The sequence below is a fragment of the Cyclopterus lumpus genome, chromosome 6, assembly GCF_009769545.1.
Source record: "Cyclopterus lumpus isolate fCycLum1 chromosome 6, fCycLum1.pri, whole genome shotgun sequence".
Lineage (NCBI taxonomy): Eukaryota > Metazoa > Chordata > Actinopteri > Perciformes > Cyclopteridae > Cyclopterus > Cyclopterus lumpus.
This window is the reverse complement of record NC_046971.1, coordinates 6167196-6191729: the sequence shown is the minus strand read 5'-3', so window position 1 is coordinate 6191729 and position 24534 is coordinate 6167196. Positions and strand designations below refer to the sequence as shown.

Sequence of the window (24534 nt, the reverse complement as noted above, 5' to 3'; positions counted from 1 at the left end):
ATCACTAATTATTGTCAATTTTAAAAAGCATTTGCCGAAAGAGGATAATAAATATTGTCTTTGCATGAATACAAACGCACACACCACTTTTCAGTTTTTTAAATTAATCTTTTTAAACACGTTATTTTCATTTCACTTAAATGTTTGCCTAGGTTCATTACATACAATCCAAATAAAAAAAAAACACTTTAATTCCAGGCAATGCCTCAAAAGAGGAATACTTTAGTCAAATACTTTTTGCAAAGCACTGTAAACATGTAAATGAAGCATAACCATGACAAAAACAGCAATAGGCTACAATTCAAACAATGTGAGGCAGTTTTGGTTTATAAGGCTTTTATTGAATAAGGCACATACGAATGTCGTTTTAATGATGACGTGAGAGTAAAAAAGGAGATTTTAACTTCCTAAAAGTAGCAAAACCTACACATAGTCATTTAAAAAAAGTGCAGTACTAAAAGAAAACAGTGTGTGCGTCATAAAGTAACTAAATTACAGCAGAGATACACACACCAGCTAATGACAAGAAACCACAACAACTTATCTTTTAACAGCACCTCTCAAACTGTGTTAACTCCTTCACATCCAGTCATCAACCGTAAAGCTACGATTTACAATGGCTTCAGACAAGGAATGCACTCATTATGGCTGTCGGAAATGAACATTTGAATGCAGTTTCTTCAGACAGTAAAAAAAAAACTTGTTTCAGAGTGCGGGAAAGAAAAGAAAATGCGTTGCTATTTTCCACGTCGTGTTACAAATGTCACGGTTTAATATCATGCATTCCCAAATAGCTTCAAGATACTGGGAACAGAAAAGTTGCCGCTATCCAACGGTGGACAATCTTGACCGGACGGACTAATTGGAGATGACGTTGTCACACGGCAGCAGAGGGCTCACGCCGACTCTCTTGGCGCATTCGTTCTGCGGAAGTAAAATGCAAAAATTGAGTTAGCTAAATCCTTTTTCCTTTTTCCTCAAAGCAATTGTTGGATTTTTGGGAAATGCGCTTGTTCCCTCACGGAGAGGTGGTATGGTCTGTTCGGTAAATTTAAAGTTAGCATCAGGAGCAGCAGTTAGCTGAGCTTAGCTTAGCTTAAAAAATTGAAGCGGTGGGGTTAAAACTAGCTTAGCATTGTAGGGAAGTTTTCAAACTCCACATTCTACTATCGTTACAGGTCACTTATTAAAATATATATATATATATATATATCCCATTTGTAAAGAAAAACATTTGTCATTTTGACACTTTTTCTTTTGACACATAGTTATTTCTTGTTGCTACTGTGAGGTCGACCGACCAGGAAGTGACCGCGTCCGACCCGATGAACAGTCCGCCACGTCAAAACGTGTCTAAATGTTTCAGGAGCTCTTACCATGTGGTTGACGACATTGATGTGGTAGGGGATCCCGCCCAGTCCCTCACACGTCTTCATGTTCATCCTCTCTGGATCTCCAGCAGCCAACACTGGGTGCTGGGGGTCAGCCTGAGACAAACGGTGGCACCAACGCATTTTTTAACATGCTTCGTTTCATTTTCTTTCAAGAAATAATAAGACGTATAGTGGATCGTTGGTCGATCATCTTCATATTTTCTCCTCCTCCAGCAGGAGGAGCTACTCACCGGCTCCATCCCTCTCTGGATGGACAGAAGGTCGGACATCCTGTCGCCGAATCCGGGAGCAAAGTTCTCCGGGTTAATCGCCACGAAACACTGACCCTGAAAATACACCCCAAAAAAAAAAAAAATAACAACAACCCTGAACTGACCCAATACAAACAGTAAAGAACAGTAAAGAGAGCCATGACGCAACTTCACATGGCTTGTGTCGGCCTCATTGATCGTGCTTATCCGTGAGATACCAGTGGCTGTTTAACAGGTGTTTCTGTTAACTGTCTATTCAATCACTTGATTGAATCAGTAGAGGAACTGCTTAGTCAGCAGCTCTACTCAAGTTGGTGGAGACACTTTGACTAGAGGGACATAACACATGGACGTTATCAGACCAGTGGGTTATATTTAGGCTGGCCAAACTTCAAACTGCAGAGCAACAAAGGTCACACGACATTGTATTGTGTGTGCACGTAGGAACAATATTCCACTTTAGATATACAAATGCAGCTATGAGTTACAGAGAAATCATTTCTCATTTCATAGACAATAACACAAGGGGGACAAAGGGTCACATCTTTATTTATTTTTATATGCTCAAATGAGTAACTAAATAACGTACCAGGTTTGCAACGCGGTCTGTTACTTTCCACGTGCGGATGTGTTTGCTGTACTGGGCACCGGCCAAGATACCACAGAACACTTCCACCATCATGCCCAGACCGTAGCCTTTGTACCCTCCTGAGGACCACGACACACACACACACACACGCAGACACACACACACTTCATTTATTTCACGAGGCGACTGGATGAATGCAACCTATTGTATCATATATGATATGAGCCCTCCCTTACTGTGCATCGTCATACCCTGTTCAGGACTACTGTTACTTCCCGTCTTCTATGGATTTTCAGTTTGTAGAAGTTTTATTTTATTTATTTTTTGTAAATATTTCTGTAAAAATAGTGGAACACCAAGTGCCTTTTTTTTTTTTTTGCAGCACACACAACTTGCCAGTCAGAGCAGTGTTTGTATTAAAAAAAAAACGTATTTCAACATAAAATAACTTACATTTATTTCAATGACAGTACGAAACAAATGCTCCCCGAGCAGACTTTTATCAGCTGGTTTCTGACCTGTGGCTTCACTTCCGCCGATGGGCACCAGTCCTCCTCCGCTCAGAACTCTCTTGGGGTCGGTGGTCAGCGTGCCCTCAGCGTCACAGCCCCAGCCCTCAGGGATGGTGTCTCCACGCCGCTCGTGGAGCTCCACCTGTGCACATGAAAACATTGACACGTAAGTTGGAAATACCATTTGCAAAACTCTTAACCGGCCTCTTAAATGCTTAATTTGTTCAGTGGCTCCAAGGGCCAATGCAAAAAAAAAGACGAAAATAAACAGCCTGATCAACCCCCGTAGGCCTAAATAATGTCTCCTGATATCGTGTTCTCTATGTACATAATTACCCCGATGGCTAATCAGCATGAACCTAGTCTTACCTTTCCAAGTGCAACTGCTGATGTGGCCATATCCAGAACAAAGCTGTCTCCGTCTTTAGCAGGAGCGGCCACGCTGATGGGGTTGGTGCCCAAAGTGCACTGCAAACAGCACGTTGTTTTACAGTGAGTCAGTTTTACAAGCAAGTTGTTTTACGGCATGAAGGTACAGTTTTTATTCTGGAGAATTATTTTTTATACCTCTTTACCACGTGTGGGAACCACCAGTGGGGACGTGTTGGTAAAGGACATGCCCTGTCATGGTCAGATTATGAAAACATTTGTAGGGAAGAAACAGCACATTTACCTCTATTTCTTAATAAAAGGGCATTTTGTTTCAATTCAATTCATAAAAAAAAAATAAAAAAATGCAGAATAACACTTTCGCTCACAATCATGTTTTCCTTCAGAGCTTGCATCGCGTAGTATCCGGCGATGCCGTAATGGTTGGAACCTGAGACGGTAAACTATTATTATTATTATTATTAGTGAAGTAATATTCTATAAAAACTTATTTAAAATCGGTACGTTTTCCTCTCTAAATGAAATTATATTTACATTTGATTTCATGCTATATGAGGCAAACCAAATGCATCTTGCAGCAGGTTCTTTAATCATTCACCTTCAACCAATCACAGCGTGCTCGGACTCACCGTGTGCCACCACCCAGCCGATGCCAGCTTCTTTTGCCTTCTTAATGGCCAGTTGCATGCAGAAGTTTCCCACCACGGGACCCAGGAGGTTCTTCCCATCAACCAAAGCCGTGCCTGCACTCTCCTTCTCCACCACCGGCTCACCGTCCTTGGCACAGATTCCGGTCTGGATGTCCTTCACATACATGTCTGGCAAAAAAAATAAAAAATAAACACAAAAAGACCGCAAGCACCAATAGTTAAATATATGCACACAAAAAAAAACAATCCAAATCATGCTACAGTACTTAATTAGTATATTAGTATCGTATACATGTTGTACATTAGATTGTAGACAGGCTTTACTCATTGTATTGTATGCCATGACCGAATAAAACACACCACAATAAAACACACCACAGTCTGACCAATCTTTCTCAAAATAAATTCCTGGTATATATAAAATGAATTATGAAAGACTCCATTGCGCGGCTGCTGACATGAACAATGAATGGGAAGTGTGTAAATGACGGATGACATTGTTTCTTCTCTACAACTGCGCTGCCACTTTTTGTAAAACTACAAACATGCAGACAATAGAGCCCCACTGACCCATCCTGTTGAGTCCGTGGCTGTAGTGGCCCCGGTGGTCTCCCTCCACCAGCACCTCGGCCAGGCTGCGGGCATGATGCGACTTGGTGCCCACGCTCGTCATACACCTCTCGATGAAGCCCTGCACCTCCGGCTTGCTAATCAGACATCTGCAGAGGAGGAGGCGGGGGGGGGGGGGGGGGGGGGGGGTGGGGGGGGGGATTCAGAATATGATGACAATATCCTTAAATATGCATTTTATTTTATTTCTTTTTTTTTTTTACAAATAAGACTATTTCTAATGCTGGAAGTATTGAGGAACATCAAAATGTGATGGTAACGCTTAGTTTAAAAAAGATAGTTAATAATAGAAGTGTAACATCATGTTGGTGTTGTGTAAACAAATGTTGTTGTGGTAGGTTAATGAGTATGACAATAGGCTGTCTCTTTTCTATTCTGTCAGGTCCTAATGGAGTTAGAAATTTAAAAAATGACTTTGATCATTTAGAGCCAGAAAAATTAATCTGTTTGAGTCCACGCTAATGTTAGGCAACTCCTTTTTGTGCTCCACATGTTGTAGGATTTGACCGAATGCCAGCCCCACACTATTAGTGTGAAGTCCATCGTTGCAGCAGCGATTGCGCAACCGGCACTCTTATACAGGATGTAGGTCACCACACTAAAGTGTGTGTTGCTACTGCACACAGAAACACTCTGACGGTAGAAATGCTGTAAACTAAAACACGTTACCTCGCTGTTGACTTCACGAGGAAAGTCGGAGCTGTGTAAATATGAGAGCCGGCAGGACTCCGTGTACCAGATGATGTTTTGGAAAATAAAAAAAGGCCCCTCCCCACGCCATAAACAGTGGAGTCCCTGTCTCTGCTTCCTGTCACAGTTGAAGTCACGTGCATGAGATACCCTCAGGGCCTTGCAGTTTAACAGCGTGGAAGATGTGTGGAATATCTTTAGGGTGGGCACTGACGGAGACATGGTAATAACTAAAACGGTCAGCGAAACTAAGATTATTGATTTGCATGCCTTTTAATTCTAAGATCAATTTCCATACACAGGGGTCAACATATGAATGTAGCTGTCACATGCACAACTTAATAACAAGCACATTGTCCCTCAATCAGCACAAGACACCAATAGGCCATCACCCCTATGATACAGTGAGATTGTCATACGGAAGACAAATAGAACCAGACATGTAAAAAAACAAAAAACAGAATGATCTTAAAATCGTGTTTTTATTGACATAACACATTTTTAAAGGATGAGGTATCCGAGTGTTTGCTAGCCTGCAATGCTGAAAACATTCCGTTTGACTTCCTTCCTTCTCCCTCGTCCTTCCAATTACTCTACTTCCCTCGTTTCCTTTATTCTTCGAGGAGCTGGATCGGCTTCACGTTCTGATGATTCTCAGTTCCTCTCCAAGATAACAGTGCGTTCTGTACAAAAGACGCCGGTCATAAAGCAATAACTCATGTGCAAGTCAACGATTCTTCCGCACCTCAGGGTGTGCAATAAATTATGAATACGCTTGCCACTGGTCACTGTATAGTTAAGGTGTTGCCAAAAATAGATTCAGCAGAAGGTAAAAGCTCCAAATGAAGACCGTACTAATGTATCATGGAGGGAAGTCAATGAGAAACAACATTATTGCAGGAACCTCAAAGTCATTGTGTAGGATTATTAATAAGCAGCATGCACTTATGTCTGTCCTCGTTGACCTTCTGCTGCAGGCCCTCCTCCTCGTGTGGACACACAAACCCTTTACTGGGCGGTGTCTGGCATTCGCAAAGGTAACAGCACTAACATCTGCAGGGAGGCTGCACTTGGGACGAGAGGGGATGAAACACATACCAGGACTAATGAAATCCAGAAGGGAGCCCGTCCAAGTATGGAGGAGGTCTCAGTGGAAAGTTGTGCAACGTCTTATGCAAGAAAGAATAACAACTTCATATAAAACGTCCGAAGAAATGAGGAAGGAGTAACGGACGAATAGAAAACTTTGACCCGAACTGCATGGCGGAAGTATGCAGTCTTATTAGCGACTGTCGGCGTGTCCCAAGGTCACACTGAGGGCCCCGTAGTGTTTGTTTAGAAGCCGCAAACAGTAAACAGCGAAGGTAAAAGAGGCCGCTGCTTCCTTTACTGGTTCATGTTACAAGTATACTGCATGTGTCCATAAAGGGGTCGACACATGCAAAACAACAACAATGGAAGAAGAGCCACGAGTAACTCTTGATGTGTTCATCAACTGCTCCAAAAGACAGTGAGAGGCAACAAACCTCAAGGAGGATAGGAACGTGAGAATCCTCCTGAACGTGTGCAGAAGGATGTGCACGGACTATGCTGACTTGTTGAGTGTTTATTTAACACCATGGGATGAACTGGGCGGGCCCACAGGGGGGGAACCACTAGTCCACTGGTTTTAAAATGTAAACTGAAGTGTAGTCACAAGTAGACTTGGAAGCAAATATCTGCATCACTCTGCTTTGATGAAGTCTTCAACTCATGAATACAATTTTAAAAAGCACATAACTAAAAAGGTCAAAAGTAACTGATATTGTTTTCATTGCTCTTTTAAAAGTTAAAAGTATGCATGTGAAACAGACACAAAAAAAAAATTGAATTTTAAATCAGATAAGGAGCACACACACACACACAGTTAAAACAGAAACCGCTCCAGAATAGGGGTCAAACAATTACACATTGTTCCCAGTAAAAACTGTTCAAGGTAACTGTGCACACTTTCTTTCGTTCCACTTTTCAAAAGTTCATTCCCGAGGACCAAAAGTTAGAAGAAAAACATCTGCAATGAGATTTTGTGTGATGGCCAAGTAGGAAGAAGTATTTCAGTACCAGTACCACACTTGGGGGGGGAAATACTCGCTTATAAGTGTGCATTCAAAAAGTTACTCGAGTCAAAATACAGCAAAAGTCAACGTACTCGTAATGCACCTTATTGTGGAAGTAATAATAACCGTGTTACAGTCCTTTCCTGAGACCTACTTTGTTACGCCGCCCTTCATTCGTGCGCACGTTGACCTTCTCGCCCTCCGAGTCCCCTCACCTGGTCATGTTGACTGTCCCGCTGTGTGCTGCTTCAGGTCGGCGGTGGTTCTCCTGGTTCTCCTGGTTCTCCTGGTGCTCTGCTGCTGTCGATGATCTGCGGAGACAACGCGGACAACTTCCTCCTCAAAAAAAAACCCTGCAACAAAAAAAAAGAAATGAAAGAAGTTTAGGAAACGCCCCGTCGGTTTTGAAAAGCTAGTTACAATGTGTGTGTGTCCGTGGGCGGGTTGGAGGTAGAGGCGTCGCCCGTCACGCAGGACCTGCCTGAGAGGCGAGGTCGAGAGGCTGCGGACGTGCATGTTGACGCTCGAGTGGGAGCCGCGATAGGTGGCCCGTCCTCGGCTCGCACGCGCACGTCCTCGCGGTTATTGACCCCCACGGACCAAAATACCAACCGGAATATTCACACGAGGACGACATAGGCCTACTGTGCATCATCAAGAGGCAATTCCCTGCTTATTATTATTTTTTATTTATATAAAACCACTAGGAACACTCATTCCCAGATAATTCTTTATAAATAATTGATAATAATAAGGATTTACCTTAAATATACCTGCATCCTATCCTAGGACCTTTTTTGTAAACAAGAAGAACAAATATGTGCTGCAGAATATGTAAGAAAAAAAATGTATATCTAATACAACTTTGCCTCTGTTGGTGAATAGTTTCAGCCAATGATACTGTAACGGACTGTAATGTTTACCTGTTGTGTTATAAGTGATATTGTGTTTACAGGAAGAAGTTGTTCTCGAAAAGAAGATTGTTGACCTGTGTAGCTGTGAATCCTGTCAATCATCCTGGCTACCTATGGGGGTGGGTGGGACACATACTTGGGATTGGCAGAGCGAGTGAAGGGGGTTGTTGTTGTTTGTGTTACTACCTGTTGAGCTTGTGTACTGTCCCCCAACGTCTCTGGTGCTTGTTGTAACCAATGTGAGCATGGCTTCAGGCTGAGGTGTGGCCAGGTATGTAAGAGGCAGGCAGGGGAAAGGGACACACACACACACACACACACACACACACACACACACACACACATGGGTTGAATCAAGCCTGGAACTGAACACCAAACATAGAGACGTGTTCACAAAGAGTTACCTTTCAGTCATGTATGCTTATATTTCTTATGTGTTGTTGTTGTTTACTATTAGCATTTCCCCCGTACCTTATTTCCTTACTTATTTTCTAAATTCTGCTGCCTGGAGACTTGCAGAAAACTAATGATACACCAGTAGTGGAATAAGTGCTCAAATCTTTTACTTAAAAGTAGCAATACTATACTGTATAAATACCATACTGTAAGAGGTCCAAAGTAAAAGTGCAGAAGGGTCCATTTTAGAATATTACGTGTTAATTACTGGATTATAGTTATTAATACACGACACTTTGATGTTGCAGCTGGGAAAGGCATGAGTTCATTTTAGTTACTTTATATATCATATATGCATTAGGCAGTGTGTTACGTGTTATTTTAAACTATAATACTACACAATAGCATTTTTGATCTCATTCAGTGTCATTAATTTGAATCTGCAAAGTAACTATTACCTTAAGTTATTAAACGAGAAAGTTAAACTATTATAGTACGCACCCATTATCAGAAGAAATAACATTTCACTCATATACTGACTGACATTTCTTGATTTTTAGATGCATGTGAGTTTGTCCTTGCGTATTTCAACAACCGCTCATCCGAGGATGTGTATAGGTGTGCGTTTCCCATTTGAGCTTGGCTGTATTTCACGTCTCTATGGCTCGATACTGACTAATAATACTAATAATGTGTACCTCCGCTAATTAAATATGCAGCTCGTGGTTCCTATTTTCTGCTCCGAGGAGTTTTATGTTCCCCGGTTGTTGCTGCAGAAGATGATTATTGGCCTCCATTTATGTGGCATTTAAATGGGTAGCACCTACCGGATATACATTATATAAAACTATACCGGGACAATGAATCATCCACTGATGTAATTACCAGCATATTTAAACATCCATTTTTGAAACAAAGGACTTAATTTGATACTATTATGTGGACTAGTGTGTGTGTGTGTGTGTGTGTGTGTGTGTGTGTGTGTGTGTATTTAAGTCGAAAAACTCACGTGTTTACTGTTTACATGCAGGTCTGTATTTTTTCCAACTGACCAGGTCTGTATTTTTTCCAACTGACCAGATTACCATGAAATTTGTATCTAGGCAACGGAACACATTTGTGGTCATGTGACCATTATGTTTTCAAGCCCCTCCCATTCCACCCTTGCCATGAAGGAGAAGTTGGTGCTGGTGCTGTGGTAAGTATGTTTTTTTCACAAAAATGTGTTTTTTGCATGTAAAAGTAAATTTTCTTGCTGTGAACTAAATCAACTGTTGTGTCAAAGCAAATTGATTCAGGTAGAAAAACTTATATCATACATGTTGATGAACTTCCAACATAAAACCATGTGATTGATGCTAGCTGAAGATTAGCCTGAATTGCTAAGAGATGTGTTTTTTTCTAAAATAGTGAAGCACCAGTTAAGTTTAGTCTTAAACCTATTTTAGTGTAATATTACATTACATATGTTTTATTTTTAATGTCATAAACATTGTAGAAAAGCCATCATGCCAAGAAACTACACCAGGAAGACAACCTGGGGCCAAACACCCCTCGCAGAGATGGAGAGTGCAGCCGCTGAGGTCATGCAAGGAAAGAAGTCCTTAAGAAAAGCTGGAAGGGATAGAAATATTAACAAGACAACCCTCCAAAGATTCATAAAGAAAACAGAGAAAGGGGAAGTAAAACCAGTAGCCTGGGGTGCAGTAGCTGAGGCAAAGAGAACTGGCATTTGAATACGCAGAGAAAAACAATATCCCTGTCCCTGCCAATTGGACAGAGAAACAATGTGCAGGTAGGCTAGGGTGTGCAAGAGATCACATGATTCTGTAGGTTAACTGATATTGCCACAAAGCTAAATCTTATAATAATAAATTCTCTACTCTTTAGGAGAAGAGTGGTTTGGCAGCTTCCTAGCACGTCGCCATCTCTCTGTCCGTACTCCGGAGGCAACATCCCTGGGAAGGGCTACAGCCTTCAATAAAACTACAGTGGGGGAGTTCTTTGAAAAGGCTTTACCTGTAAGATTTGGTTTTGATTCTGATAAGGTTTTTTCCCTTGCCTCTCTTCTTTAACAGGCACACATTCCCTCCACACATGATTCACAATGTGGATGAAACAGGTGTCTTTACAGTACAAAAGCCACGGCAGGTAAGCTACACGTGATACACTAGAGAGCACCAGACTGATACTGAGTGGCTTGTGATAATGACCAGCTAGCTATTGGCAGAATGCTGAAACTAATGCTATTAGTAATGTTGTGAACCTGTGAACTGGAAAAAAATGAATGGACTGAATCGAAATACAATGTACCTTTAGACCAATAGTAGCCTACTGATTACACATGCCATTGATTCTAAACTTTCTATTTGATTCAGGTTGTGACAGAGAAAGGAAAAAAAGCAAGTTGGTTCTATCACATCGGCTGAGAGAGGAGAACTGGTGACTGTGGTGTGTGCAGTGAATGCTGCCTCCCATGTTTATCTTCCCCAGAGTTAGGTTTAAGGACCACTTCATGATCGGAGCACCTCCAGGAGCCAAAGGTGCCTCCACCAGAACGGGATGGATGAATGAAGACACCTGGCCTGAGTTCCTTGATCACTTGATACAGCACACTAAGTGCACTCCTGACCATCCCATGCTGCTAATCCTTGATAATCTTAAAGCTCACATCTCACTCAAGGCAGTAGAAAAAGCAAAGAGCAACGGTATTGTTCTTTTCACCCTTCCACCCCACACATCCCATCGCATGCAGCCTCTCGACGTGACCGTGTATGGCCCGTTCGAGTCCCTATACAGCCGAGCTCTTGATGGGTGGATGAGATCTAACCCTGGCAAAACAGTCTCCATTTACCAGATTGCAGGACTTGTGAATGAGGCCTTCTTTTCAGCAGTGACACCACGGAATATCACTTCTGGATTCAAGTCCACTGGGATTTTCCCATATAACCAAGATATTTTCCCTGAGGAAGCGTTTGCACCATCCATGGTGTCCGACCGGCCAAATCCTGAGCTGCAGCCTGCATCCACTGGTCCATCCACTTCAGATGATCCAGATGGTCCACTCCCTGCAGATGAACCACCTGCTGCAGATGATCCACTCGCTGATGCAGATCCACCCACTGCGCATGGTCCACATGGATGTGCCTCGCCAGCTGACTCAGATGTGCCACGTGTTCCCAGCCGACCTGGATATGTGTCTCCTCGTGAAATCCTACCACTTCCCAAATGTCCCCCCAGAGCACAAACCAAAAGAAAGCGTGTGAAGACAGCCATCGTTACTAATACTCCTGAGAAGCAGACAATAGAAAAGGCTTATGAAGAGAGACAAAAGAAACTGGCAGGGAAAAAGCAAAATAGCAAAGAAAAGGGAAAACCAGAAAAGGAAAGCACCCAAAAAGAAAGAGGAGAGTGATGTCCCTGTCCCACTTGATGATGAGTTTGACAAAGAGAGCTCTGAGGATGAGAGAAGTGATCCTGGAAACACAGATCTGTCCGTGGGTGACTTTGTCCCAGTTAACTTTGCAACCAAACACAGGAGTCTCCGTTACATTGGCATGGTTGAGAAAGTTGAGGATGACGAAGTTCTTACACAATTCCTCAGAAGAATCCAGGGAAACAAGAAAGAGTTTGGAGAGACCCGCGTTTGCTATAAAGGAAAGTGAGGTGGCACATGTTCCTAAAGGTGATGTGGTGAAGAAGCTGCCTCAACCTAATAGGCCTGGAGGAACCACACGGAGAGAGAGCAACTCTTTCCCTGTAACCTTCAGGGCTGGAAAGTAGAGTAGGCCTTGTTATAGAGTATGAGGCTGATGTTCTAATCCAGGTGGGTCTAGTCTTGTGTTCTGAGTCCCAGGCTGTTCTAGCTGGTTCTCATTATGGTCCCATGACTGTGTTCTAATCTAACTGGTTATATCTGTCATTTGAATGCTAATAAAAACATTTTAAATTATATTATGTTTTATATGATTTTTTTTCGGAGTTACTTTCAAGTGTTAAAAAACAAGTGCTTACTTGACTAATCCCCATGATTCTGTTACTAGTCCGATATTAGTTTTGGAACGTGTGGTTGTCAATCTAGCTGTCAGGATTCTAACTGTTACAACATGTGTTGCTATGGTAGTTTTAAAGTGGAAAAAGTAAGTGGATCAGTTTACCTCCTTGATTTCTCTGGTCTGTCTCACTTTACCCCTAAGATGGGGTAAAGTGAGACACAAGACCACTTTTTTTAAAAACAATCATATTTTCACTGTCCTTTGTCCTGAAGACATTCTAATCATTTACATTGCTAGGAAACATCCTGAATTAATGGAAAATGTGTACATTTTACTGATATATCATTTTAGCTCGCCTAGAGGGGAGCAAATGGGAAAAATGTCTCACATTATCCCTGCATTCATATATCTTTGGGGACCCCTGTGAACTTTGTCGTAATGCCGCACATTTAGGTACAACATTTACTTCTTTTCATAGGAAATGTCAAAGTCTAAAATGTAGACGCCCGTGGAATTAACTGAGCACATTAATGAACCCGCCGGATACTCAGAGAGCTCTCCTCTGGCTCCATCTTGTGTGCACACAGTCTTGCTGTGGTGCAATACAATCTGCAGCCACCAGGGGCGCTTTTATGCTTTCGCTTGGGTTTATGGCTGGTTATCATCTTGTTGATTGTTATCCATCCATCCATCCATTATCACCCGCTTATCCGGGGTCGGGTCGCGGTGGCAGCAGGTTCAGCAGGCCGACCCAGGCTTCCCTCTCACCCGCAGCACTTTCCAGCTCATTCTGGGGGATCCCGAGGCGTTCCAAGGCCAGCCGGGAGATATAATCCCTCCAGCGTGTCCTCGGTCTTCCCCGGGGCCTCCTACCAGTTGGACGTGCCCGGAAAACCTCTAATGGGAGGCGTCCAGGAGGCATCCTAACTAGATGCCCGAACCACCTCAGCTGACTCCTTTCGACACGAAGGAGCAGCGACTCGACTCCAAGCTCCCCCCTGATGTCCGAGCTCCTTACCCTATCTCTAAGGCTGAGCCCGGCCACCCTACGGAGGAAGCTCATTTCGGCCGCTTGTATCCGAGATCTCGTTCTTTCGGTCACGACCCAGAGTTCGTGACCATAGGTGAGGGTTGGAACGTAGACCGACCAGTAAATGGAGAGCTTTGCCTTCCGGCTCAGCTCCCTCTTCACCAAGACGGACCGGTACAGCGCCTGTTTTACTGCTGCAGCCGCACCGATCCGCCTATCGATCTCCCGCTCCACCTTACCCTCACTCGTGAACAAGACCCCGAGATACTTGAACTCCTTCGCTTGGGGTAGGCAGTTTGCCCCCACCTGGAGGGAGCAATCCGCCGGTTTCCGGCAGAGCACCATGGCCTCAGATTTGGAGGTGCTAACTCTCATCCCTGCCGCTTCGCACTCGGCTGCAAAACGCCCTAGTGAATGCTGGAGGTCACGGTCCGAGGAGGCAAACAGGACCACATCATCCGCAAACAGCAGAGAGGCGATCCCGAGACTCCCGAACCGGATCCTCTCCGCCCCCTGGCTGCGCCTAGATATCCTGTCCATGAAGGTCACGAACAGGACCGGTGATAAAGGGCAGCCCTGGCGGAGGCCAACACCCACCGGGAACGTGTCTGACTTACTACCGAGGAGACGAACACAGCTCCTACTGCAGGCATACAGAGACCGGATGGCCCGTGCCAACGGGTCCGGCACCCCATACTCCCGCAGCACCCCCCACAAAAACCCCCGAGGGACCCGGTCGAAAGCCTTCTCCAGGTCTACAAAGCACATGTAAACTGGTTGGGCAAACTCCCAGGACCCCTCCAGTAATCTTGCGAGGGTAAAGAGCTGGTCCACTGTTCCACGACCGGGACGGAATCCGCACTGTTCGTCCTGAATCTGAGGTTCGACAAGCGGTCGGAGCCTCCTCTCCAGCACCCTGGCATAAGCTTTTCCCGGGAGGCTGAGCAGTGTGATACCACGATAGTTCGAGCACACTCTCCGGTCCCCCTTCTTGAAGATGGGAACCACCACCCCGGTCTGCCAGTCCATGGGCACTGTTCCCGACCCCCATGCGACACTGAAAAGGCGTGTCAACCAAGACAGCCCAACAATGTCCAGCGCTTTCAGCATCTCAGGGCGGATCTCATCCACCCCTGGCGCCTTGCCACCAAGGAGCTTTTTGACTACCTTAGCGACCTCTGCCAGGGATATGGGTGAATCCACCCCAAAGTCTTCCGGCGCTGCCCCCTCTCCGGGGGACATGTTGGCCGCGTTTAGGAGTTCCTCAAAGTGCTCTTTCCACCGCCCGACGATGTCCCCAGTCCGGGTCAGCAGTTCCCCCCCCCTGCTGAGAACAGCCTGGGGTAGACCCTGCTTTCCCTTCCTGAGCCGTCGGATGGTTTGCCAGAACTTCCTTGAGGCCAACCGAAAGTCCTTCTCCATGGCCTCCCCGAACTCCTCCCATGCCCGAGTTTTAGCCTCCGCGACCATCGTCGCTGCAGCCCTTTTGGCCCGCCGGTACCCGTCAGCTGCTTCAGGAGACCCCTGGGCCAGCCAGGCCCGAAAGGCCTCCTTCTTCAGTTTGACGGCTACCCTCACCCCCGGTGTCCACCACCGGGTTCTAGGGTTGCCGCCACGACAGGCACCGATGACCTTCCGGCCACAGCCCCGAGCAGCCGCGTCCACAATAGAGGCTTTGAACAAGGTCCACTCGGATTCCATGTCCCCAGCCTCCCTCGGGATTTGTGAGAAGTTCTTCCGGAGGTGGGAGTTGAAGACCTCCCGGACAGGATCCTCTGCCAGACGTTCCCAGTTCACCCTCACTACACGTTTGGGCTTGCCAGGTCTCTCTAGCCGAGTCCCCCGCCATCTGATCCAACTCACCACCAGGTGGTGATCAGTTGACAGCTCTGCTCCTCTCTTCACCCGAGTGTCCAAGACATACGGCCGCAGATCAGATGATACGATTACAAAGTCGATCATTGATCTCCGGCCTAAGGTGTTCTGGTACCAGGTACACTTATGAGCCACCTTATGTTCGAACATGGTGTTCGTTAAACTGTGGCTAGCACAGAAGTCCAACAACAAAACACCATTCGGGTTCAGATCGGGCAAGCCGTTCCTCCCAATCACGCCCCGCCAGGTTTCTCTGTCATTGCCCACGTGAGCGTTGAAGTCTCCCAGGAGAACTATGGAGTCGGCAGGCGGCGCCCTTTCCAGGACCCCTCCCACCGACTCCAAGAAGGCCGGATACTCCGAAATGCTGTTCGGTGCATAAGCACAAACAACAGTCAGAGCCTTACTCCCCGCAACCCGTAGGCGCAGGGAGGCGACCCTCTCGTTCCCCGGGGAAAACTCCAACACAGCGGCGCTCAGCCGGGGGCTCGTGAGTATCCCCACTCCCGCCCGGCGCCTCTCACCCTGGGCAACTCCAGAAAAGGACAAAGTCCAACCCTTCTCCAGGAGCTTGGTTCCAGAGCCCATGCTGTGCGTGGAGGTGAGCCCAACTATATCTAGCTGGTACCGCTCCACCTCCTGCACCAGCTCCGGCTCTTTCCCCGCTAGTGAGGTGACGTTCCACGTCCCTAGAGCTAGTCTATGCTGCCGGCGATCGGCCCGCCCAGGTCTCCCGCCGCCCGGTCTACATAGCACCCGACCCCGATAATTCACCCTGCGGGTGGTGGGTCCACAGGGTGACAGCTGCTCCATGTTGTTCTTTCGGGCTGAGCCCGACCGGGCCCCATGGGCGAAAGCCCGGCCACCAGACGCTCGCCGACGAGCTCCCCTCCTGGGTCTGGCTCCGGGAGGGTGCCCCGGTTTCCCTTGTCCGGGCAAGGTGGCTACAATCCGTGGGCTGCTATTCATCAGGGTTGGGCTGCTATTCATCAGGGTTGTTGATTGTTAGTTTTTTGTAATTAGATCAGAAATGTACTTTCCCCTGGTTTCATTACTATTATATTAATAACAACCAAGTGTCAGAAAGATGGAAAGGGACATTTGACCAAATGTTTGAGACAAGATTTGGTTTGTGTTAGAATGAAAGAAATTAAACGAACAGCCGGCAGCATTTCGGAGGATCTTTTGGCAGAAATTGAATGTAATATATATATATTTTTTAAAAGAATTAAGAATTAAGAATCATTGTGTTTTAGTTAGTCGTGAATAGCACCATTAGCGTTTTAACGTCGACCACTGTAGTTCTCCTACATGCTTGAGGCAGGAGAAGTTGCAGTTGGTTGAAATCTGCAACCTCACCGCTAGATGGCGCCAGATCCTACACACTGCAGCTCAAAGGAAATATATATATATGTATATATGTATATATATATATATATATATATATATATATATATATATATGTGTGTGTATATATATATTTATACATATATATCCTTATATATATGTTTATATATATATATATATATATATATATATATATATATATATATATATAAACGTGTTATTTCAAATTTCATCATGTTCGGGATGTTGATTGTTTACTTATCATTAATGTCATGGACATTGTGCTTCATTTGACCAAAAGTGAACTAACTGCCCTAATCCATTTGATAAAACTCCTTTTCCTGATTAAGTTTAAGTTATGGTATGGTTAGACATGCTTTAGTGAAGGTGTGAAGGTGTGTTGAACCTGACTCGTGTCGTCGTCGTCCCCCTCCTCTCCCCCTCCCCTCCCCGGGCCTCAGCTGTAGCGAACAGCTCCCAAAAGGAGCAGCGAGAAGTTAGCGCCCCGTCCCTCTGCATTGCCAGCTCCTACTCTGTAATTCTCCTCTCAGACATCTGCAAAACATTTGTCTCCGACCACAGGAGGAAAATAGCAAGTTGGAAGCTACAGGCTGTGATTTGCGTGCGTATATATAAAGTTGCGAGCAAAGGAGAGGCTGCTAATATGATGGGAGGTCTGGAGGAGCATGGGACACCCAAGTCATCAAAGACGAGGGCCGAGGAGCCGCGGGACACATGGAGCAGCAGATTTAGTCTCTGCCTTGCTCGACGGCCTCTCAGAAGGCGTGTTTCATGTGCAAAAACCTTGATTCCTTCTACACAAATGCAAGCAATTATGTCCAATGTCGTGTTATATCAAACTACATATTTTTGTGTAATGTTTTTTGCCCTACAGGTATCATTGGAAGCATGGGACTCTGGGGTTTTAATTTGCCTTCTAAGTTTTAAATTGTACCACATGCATCTGTGATGATGAACTTAAAGGTTTCCTGAGGCACTCACCATCCAGCAGAAGGCTAATATAAAAAATGACAAGCCCATCTAATATTCAGCAATAATTCCTCAGACTCAGAGCAGATTGAGTGTAAATGACCTTGTGCCACACACTGCCGCTGACAGAGTCGTGGTCGGCCTGGGTGGCCCTGCCTTACAACCGAGGGCACACCTAAAACTGGTGTCCTGTAGTTGCTCACAGCTGGGATGAAGAAAAAGAAAACGTGCCTTGCCCGATCCTTCAGACCCGCCCCAGAATCAAACTTTTTTTATAATTGGGTGGCAGGCGAAGCGGCTAAATCTCTTCATCCTCGTGCTCATTATCCGAATATAGATCGGAAAAAAGAAGAAGACCTTGAAGTAGTTTGTAGATATTTTTGCTAAAAGTGAGTAAAAGCATCATGTGAAAGAGAAACAAATAAAAGCTGTTTGGTGTTTCAATGCAGTTAACAGCATCCGGGTTTATTTAGCTACATACATTGATGGAGAATTAGAACACTTAACACAACCAAATACTACACTAAAAATACACGAATGACACGATGTAGGATGTAAAACAAGCTGCTGAAAGAAGACAAATAGGCGTCAATGGGAGGTGAATGTTGATTATCGTTTGTCATCATCGCTGCTCTTTCTAACCCGGACTAGAGATGATTTCAACATAAATACAATAAATAACAACGACATATAGGTGCTTGCTCAATCTCGTAGCCTTTCCCTCTGTTTGTTCCCCTCGTTTCCATCTCAGACTGTTCAGTCTTTGATCAACATATTTCTACTGGCCGTGAATTCCCTTTTTAAATACTGATATTAAAATTACGAATGCACCAATATCGATAACAGCCCTCACAATAAATATTCGGATCAGTTTTAGCCCACAAGTATCACACCGTTGTGTTGCTTTAACTGAAAGACATAAACTTTCATTATTAGTTTTAAAATCTGTTGTTTTATCCATTTCTTACTCTCTGAATGTCCTGTTTTAGTCTTTTATTGGTCAAAGGCGACATTCTTGTAATACACAAACCAAGGCTAACTTTTCTTTCTCACCACTTAGGATTATTTTTAAGTGCTGAGCAGATTTCCCCTCAGATAGATTTCCTTCATGGCTCGACTTAAATTGGCTAAAAACATTTGGGAGCGATAAAGCCAGCCCTCATCTGCTGAATCCAATAACCCTGGTTAGTGTGCACTTTGAGACCCATCTGTGTGTGTGTTGTTTTTTTTTTGTTGTTTTTTTTTCTCTCGACCCTTTGCCTCCGTCCGTCTACCAGCTGAACAGCTTCATAAAGTTTTGGAAGCCATCCTCTCCAAAGAAGTCGAAGGAGCCCTCGGAGGTGCCGAGGTGGACGAGCAGGAGGACGAGCAGGCCGACGGCCAGAAGGGGAATCAGCAGGTTCCAGCCGGCGGCCAGGATGTTGTACCACTTGGCCTTGTCTGAACACTCGTGGGCCAGCTGCAGGTTTCCCTGAGTCTTCTGGTCCCTGGCCTATAGAAGCACACACACACACACACACACACACACACACACACACACACATTAAACCATGAAACCACTGAATACAGAAATGAAGAATCCGTGTGTTTCCTAAAAGACGGTAGAAGATATTAAAGCTTTGACTCTACTTCATGGTCCAGCTATTTCTAAAGACAATGTATATCCATGGAGAACAAAAAAAAATGCTCCGTGTCCACTGTAAATCGTGGGAGGACATCGTGATGTTCACTCGTGTCTCTGTTTATGAGCCGGTTCCTCGCCGCTCGTCCCGTAATTCAGAATGTTTCCACGCCCGATTCGATGCTGAGCGAGGGCGGAGTGATGCGAAGGCCTTGAGTGGACCAGGCTGAGTCTCTCTCCCGAGCGCTCTCTAATTTCCCATGAGTACTTGCCCATTAAGAAGATGCCAATTACGCCGTTTTTAACTCCCCAGACGAGCAGCCGTGTCACCGTCTTTAATTTGAGTGTCGAGCCAACGCCGGGCCTGTGATTCGCAGCTGCGCCCAATGCCCAAGAAGGTGAAGCATTTTTATTTATTTTTTTAAGACTTAAATAAAGAGTATACATGCACACCCTTTTGTGGTGAGTTTTCCCAGAAAGCTTTTTTTTCTCCTTCAGGTATAGTCATAGAGTCGGTCTCATCCTGCTTTTTTTTGCACGCTGCATTTTTTTTCGAGGATCTGTGAGTCGTCTTTAAGTCTGGAGAGCTTTTGTTTAGGTTCAAGTTCCTGTTTCTCCATTCCTGTGGTAGAGGGTGCAGCGACTCTCCATCTGACCGGGGACAATTTATAACCGTCTGCCATGTTTGAAACGTGCGTTGTTTTTTTTAAATTTAGTTTTCAACGACATAACAATATGTATTTTTCATGCAGTCACTTTTTTTGTCCATTGATATTCAGGTACAGTGTACAACACACAAAGAACAACAAACATCAAATGGTGCTCCAAAACATGTGCGTTTACATGGTGCAACACATGACAATTTACAAACACACACATTCTATCTTACTTAGTGACATTTTTTTATTCCTCTTGCATATTTTTATCTTGTGCATTGTTCATCCTTGTGTATTTGTATCTTGTGCATTGTCTATCTTTGTTGTTTGCTGCTACTCGCTGGCTGTGGGCCATCAAACGAAAATGTTGTTGTATAACAACAATGACAATAAAACCCTCTTTATATTATCTTTATCTTCATGTTTAAATGTTTTCATGGCATCACTCTAAGTCTGGCACTATTTTAACAAAATACTCTTTTTTTGTGTCAAATAATTACGTTTTTTTTTTTTTTTTTTACAGTTAACAACGGCTTGACTCGTGTATTGTTGGATTTGTCTGTAAAACACATCACGAGAGAGAATCCCTCAGTCACCGTTTGGACATCTTCTCAGTTCATTCTATGCACGATTCATGAAAATGATCTAAATTGACGTTTTTGAACGAAAAAATAAATAAAAGAGCACACGATCTCACCTTGATGGAGTAGATGAGAGCCATGAACCCCAGGCAGCAGAAGTTCACGTACAAGGTGTTGCACAGCGACCAGACCAGATAGTCCCGGGGAGGATTCTTGCCAGTGTTGTCCATGTTCACCACGGTGGATCCAGCCGGCTTACGGGCAGACTTACAGTTGGTGAGCGGGGTGCAGTCCGAGGGGAAGTTGTACGAGTGGTTGTCCATGGTTAGCGTTCAGACTGGCGATCCTCGTCTGTAGGTGAAGAGGTGGCAAACTTTGGAAAGTAGTGCCCCTTTCACGAGAGGCTTATAAAAGGCCCATGAAGAGGGAGGTGACCGGGAGAGGACGCATGGGCAGGGTCCGTTAATACACGGCTAGGTCTGTCATTATGTGGTGAGGCCCGAGAGAGACTGAAATAGAGATACAGGGACACAGAAGGCGGAATGAGAGGGAAGACAGAAAGAGAGACATGGGAGTCGAGCAAAGCCTCCTCCGCCGGAGCTTAAAAGGTGGTGTGGCTCCGGTGGTTGAGTTGGGTGGAGGTAGCGGAGGCAGAGCGGTGCAGTTTCCGAGGCCTCGAAGGTGTTGAGGAGAAGTTCATCTGAAGCCCCCCAGGCTGCGATGTGCATGGTCTCTTAGTGAGCTACATTTTACTACTCGTTTGTAAAACATTGTGACAGTCCATTGGGTCGTTATGTGCACAGTTACAACACCTGAAATGAAAATGATGCACAGAAATCACCCGCTCTATAGTTTTAATTTAGGTTTAAAGCCTAAACGATCAGTGGATTCACTTTTTTTTTTTCTTTCATAGTTTCTGTCATTTTTTTCAAGGGAAAAACTGGCCAAAACATTCCCTGGTTCAGCTTCTCAAATGGGAGGAGTTGCTGCTTGTCATCGGATTATAGTTCACAGAATATGTCACATTATAGGCTCTAAGAAATACTGATAATGGTCATTTTTCAATATGTGTTATAGGAACAATGACTAATAGAATAATTTAAAAAATGTCATCATCGTCATTCATCAGGTTAATTGATAACGGATATAGGATTGGCTCAGCAATCTATTATATTCTAAAGCATTTCAAATGAATGTAGTCATTGGAGTGCAACCACAGTCTACCATTGAGCATCCCCACTGTAGGAAATATGTCTTTGTTTCGTGCCTACGAAACAAAGGCCTTACTCACTATTCGGTGAATACATGGAAACAAATCTACTTCTCTGGCATTATACTCACTGCATTATTTGACGTTAACAAAGAGAAAGCATTATGGTAGAAATAAACATCCTGGATGTAAAGGGTTCAAGTGTGTGGGCGTATGTGTTTTTTACATAAGCAGCTGCACTGGGACATATTTAGATTGGAAGTCAAGAATTATTTTTAAAAAATATATAAATTTCGAGAGGAAAGAACTTGGGAACTCATTTCCGGGTTTTAAGAGCCATGCCTGCACATAGTCTACGTACATGCAGCACTGTGGCTGGTACATTGTGTGTTTCTGTGCCTGGTGTCCTCAAGAACACCGAGCAGGGAGTCTGAGAGTTGTTTCTCTCCCCGACAGCTCCGTTTTGGGGAGTGCGTCGAAGGTCTTGGATGTGCCCCCCAAACCAAGTTTCAGTGAAACGCACGCGCACACGCACACAGTTCAGCGGATCTACAAAAGCTCGTGTGTTCTCTGTGAGCAGACGCCAGATATATCGACTAATGAGCTTCGTGCATAGATAACACATTTAGTACGTATTTGTTCCTCATTGAGTTGACTTACGTCATTCAGAAATCTATCTGTGGTCGCGATTTGAAAGAAAGCAAGAAATATGTGGCGGAAAAAAAAATAAAAGCTAGCAGAGGATGGTTTCGATCCATCGACCTCTGGGTTATGGGCCCAGCACGCTTCCGCTGCGCCACTCTGCTCCACGAGACGTTGCACGGGGCAGGAGGGTTTTATAGGCGCCGGCGTGTGACATCACGCCCACGTGATCTCTTTTCCTGTAACTAGCACATAAGGGTCGTTTTTGCATGAATGTTAACTGTCTCAACTGTCTCTGCAATTATAAATTCAATTCAGTTTATTTTGTATAGCCCAATATCACAACTGACACATTTGCCTCAGAGGGCTTTACAATCTGCACACATACGAACGAGAAAGAAAGAGAAGTAAATAAGATACTGAGGGTTCAGCTGACCTGAACCCAAAAATAATTTATTTTACTTGATATTTTATGTGTAAAGTTGACTTTACGTAATTGAACTGCAAAGAAGACAAATCAAGCAAATGACATGTGCATTCACACACAAATAGGTCTGTCACTATTTTTGAAATAATAAGTGTAGATATCGTTTCTTTCTTCTTCTTTTTTTTGTTTTAGGACCACCAGAGTGTTTCTATTAGGAACAGATTAATTACCAAGCCGCCGTGCAGCTGCTCACTGATGTTATCGGGTGGCCTCCAGGCTGCTCGGTCAGCGGGGAGCAGCCTCAGCTTCAGGGTGGAGCCCGACCGCAGGAGCAGGTCCGGAACGCAGCCAGGGATCCGGGAGGAGCAGGTCCGGAACGCAGCCAGGGATCCGGGAGGAGCAGGTCCGGAACGCAGCCAGGGATCCGGGAGGAGCAGGTCCGGAACGCAGCCAGGGATCCGGGAGGAGACCGGGCCTCCTCGGGGCACAAGCAGAGACAGAGGGCACCCGGTACCTCGGGTTTGCGCCGGCCTCTGGAAGATCACCTTGTCCCCCCGTAGCTTGTCTCAACTTGGATATGAATAATAATAATAAAACACTAGATTATGACAGAATTGGAAGACTCCGATTGGCAGACTGCAACAGCCCACCAGAGGGCAGAAACTCTTGTAAGTGGCCCTCTGGTCTGATAGTTGATGTGTGTAAGTTATAATACATATCACTTGTCTTGTATTTAGATTTAAGTTAAAATAGATCAGCCCTAATAACGTATTTATTATTATTGTATCACGTTATTATAATTTTTGTATACACAGTTCTAGCACCATTATTCTGTCAGCTTAAATGTAGCCCTGTAAATCGGTGCGTGTACTTTTCTGTCACTGTTGTTAAAGTTAACATGCAGATTGTTATTTTGATCATTTTCACCTTTTCAACAGATAAATGATCTCGGCAGCCAAAACAGTTACAATTTAAATAAGTCGGTGTCGCTTGTGATACCACGCCGCTGTAGTTGATATTGTATTTCGATGTTCAATGTTCAAGACCAACACTTGAATTCACAGGTTCAAAACCTTTGTTTCAAAAGAACAACAACTATTTGGCTCCATACACCTCATCTGATCCAAGTAGTCTCCAGGCATGACATTAAACACATTACGCTAGATAAACATGATCAATAAACTGTTTTTTTCACTGAGATCAAAACCTTAGTAACCTGAGTAAAATCTGCAGTATTTAAAGTGTAGTTAAGGCCAAATTTCAGCCTGCAAAATATATATTTTTTAATTATCATACTGTAGTTTACAACCAAATAAAGTCAGTCAAATCAAATCCAAAGCCGTCCTTTCAACACTCAGTCTTTGGCAATACAGAATGATCACTTATTGTTTATCATGTATCTCCAGCATAGTTTCCAGTTTGTGGTAACACCTCAGAATAAAACGGATGGGATCTTTATTGCAATAACTGTAAAAAAAAATTGTGCAGCATCAAGCATGCTGGTGTCAAGTAATTTAAAATACTCTTTTTTTTATTCCACTTAATCTCTAAATTTAACCTAATAGTGATAAATAGACCGGAACTCACTGTATAGGGGGAGTGATATGGATGTGCTATACTTCCAAAGAAAAATGTATAGAACGAAGAC

General features: G+C 44.3%; 3 protein-coding genes and 1 non-coding gene across 9 annotated transcripts; 1 reads left to right on the top strand and 3 right to left on the bottom strand.

Annotated features, from left to right (window-relative positions):
- Nucleotides 1-319: 319 nt before the first annotated feature.
- Nucleotides 320-7759, bottom strand: LOC117732739 (uncharacterized oxidoreductase YjmC-like). 2 transcript variants are annotated; one of them, XM_034535873.1, is made up of 11 exons: nt 7418-7759; nt 4357-4505; nt 3766-3954; nt 3505-3566; nt 3314-3367; nt 3116-3214; nt 2753-2888; nt 2235-2353; nt 1625-1720; nt 1377-1487; nt 320-924 (listed from the first exon to the last, which is right to left on the bottom strand). In XM_034535873.1, exons 1-11 carry the CDS (start codon nt 7423-7425, stop codon nt 859-861), a joined length of 1089 nt encoding a protein of 362 aa, XP_034391764.1. In that variant the 5' UTR covers nt 7426-7759; the 3' UTR covers nt 320-858. The 2 variants fall into 2 exon arrangements, with proteins under 2 accessions (XP_034391764.1, XP_034391763.1); XM_034535872.1 differs by lacking the exon at nt 7418-7759 and adding an exon at nt 5086-6912.
- LOC117732742 lies at nt 7678-12413 on the top strand. 2 transcript variants are annotated; one of them, XM_034535876.1, is made up of 4 exons: nt 7678-8235; nt 9593-9710; nt 10591-10663; nt 10891-12413. In XM_034535876.1, exon 4 carries the CDS (start codon nt 10977-10979, stop codon nt 11925-11927), a length of 951 nt encoding a protein of 316 aa, XP_034391767.1. In that variant the 5' UTR covers nt 7678-8235; nt 9593-9710; nt 10591-10663; nt 10891-10976; the 3' UTR covers nt 11928-12413. The 2 variants fall into 2 exon arrangements, with proteins under 2 accessions (XP_034391767.1, XP_034391766.1); XM_034535875.1 differs by having other exon boundaries at nt 7678-8387.
- A 5770-nt stretch (nt 12414-18183) lies between these two features.
- Nucleotides 18184-23451, bottom strand: LOC117732746 (interferon-induced transmembrane protein 5-like). Of its 4 annotated transcripts, none has more exons than XM_034535896.1 (3): nt 23117-23451; nt 20724-21419; nt 18206-19241 (listed from the first exon to the last, which is right to left on the bottom strand). In XM_034535896.1, the coding sequence occupies exons 2-3, from the start codon at nt 20928-20930 to the stop codon at nt 19020-19022; spliced, it is 429 nt and encodes a 142-aa protein (XP_034391787.1). In that variant the 5' UTR covers nt 20931-21419; nt 23117-23451; the 3' UTR covers nt 18206-19019. The 4 variants fall into 4 exon arrangements, with proteins under 4 accessions (XP_034391785.1, XP_034391787.1, XP_034391786.1 ...); XM_034535895.1 differs by having other exon boundaries at nt 20724-21116; XM_034535897.1 differs by lacking the exon at nt 23117-23451 and adding an exon at nt 22478-22931 and having other exon boundaries at nt 20724-21116.
- Nucleotides 22552-22623, bottom strand: trnam-cau. The gene has a single exon. It is a non-coding gene; the product is annotated as a tRNA-Met (tRNA).
- Nucleotides 23452-24534: the final 1083 nt, after the last annotated feature.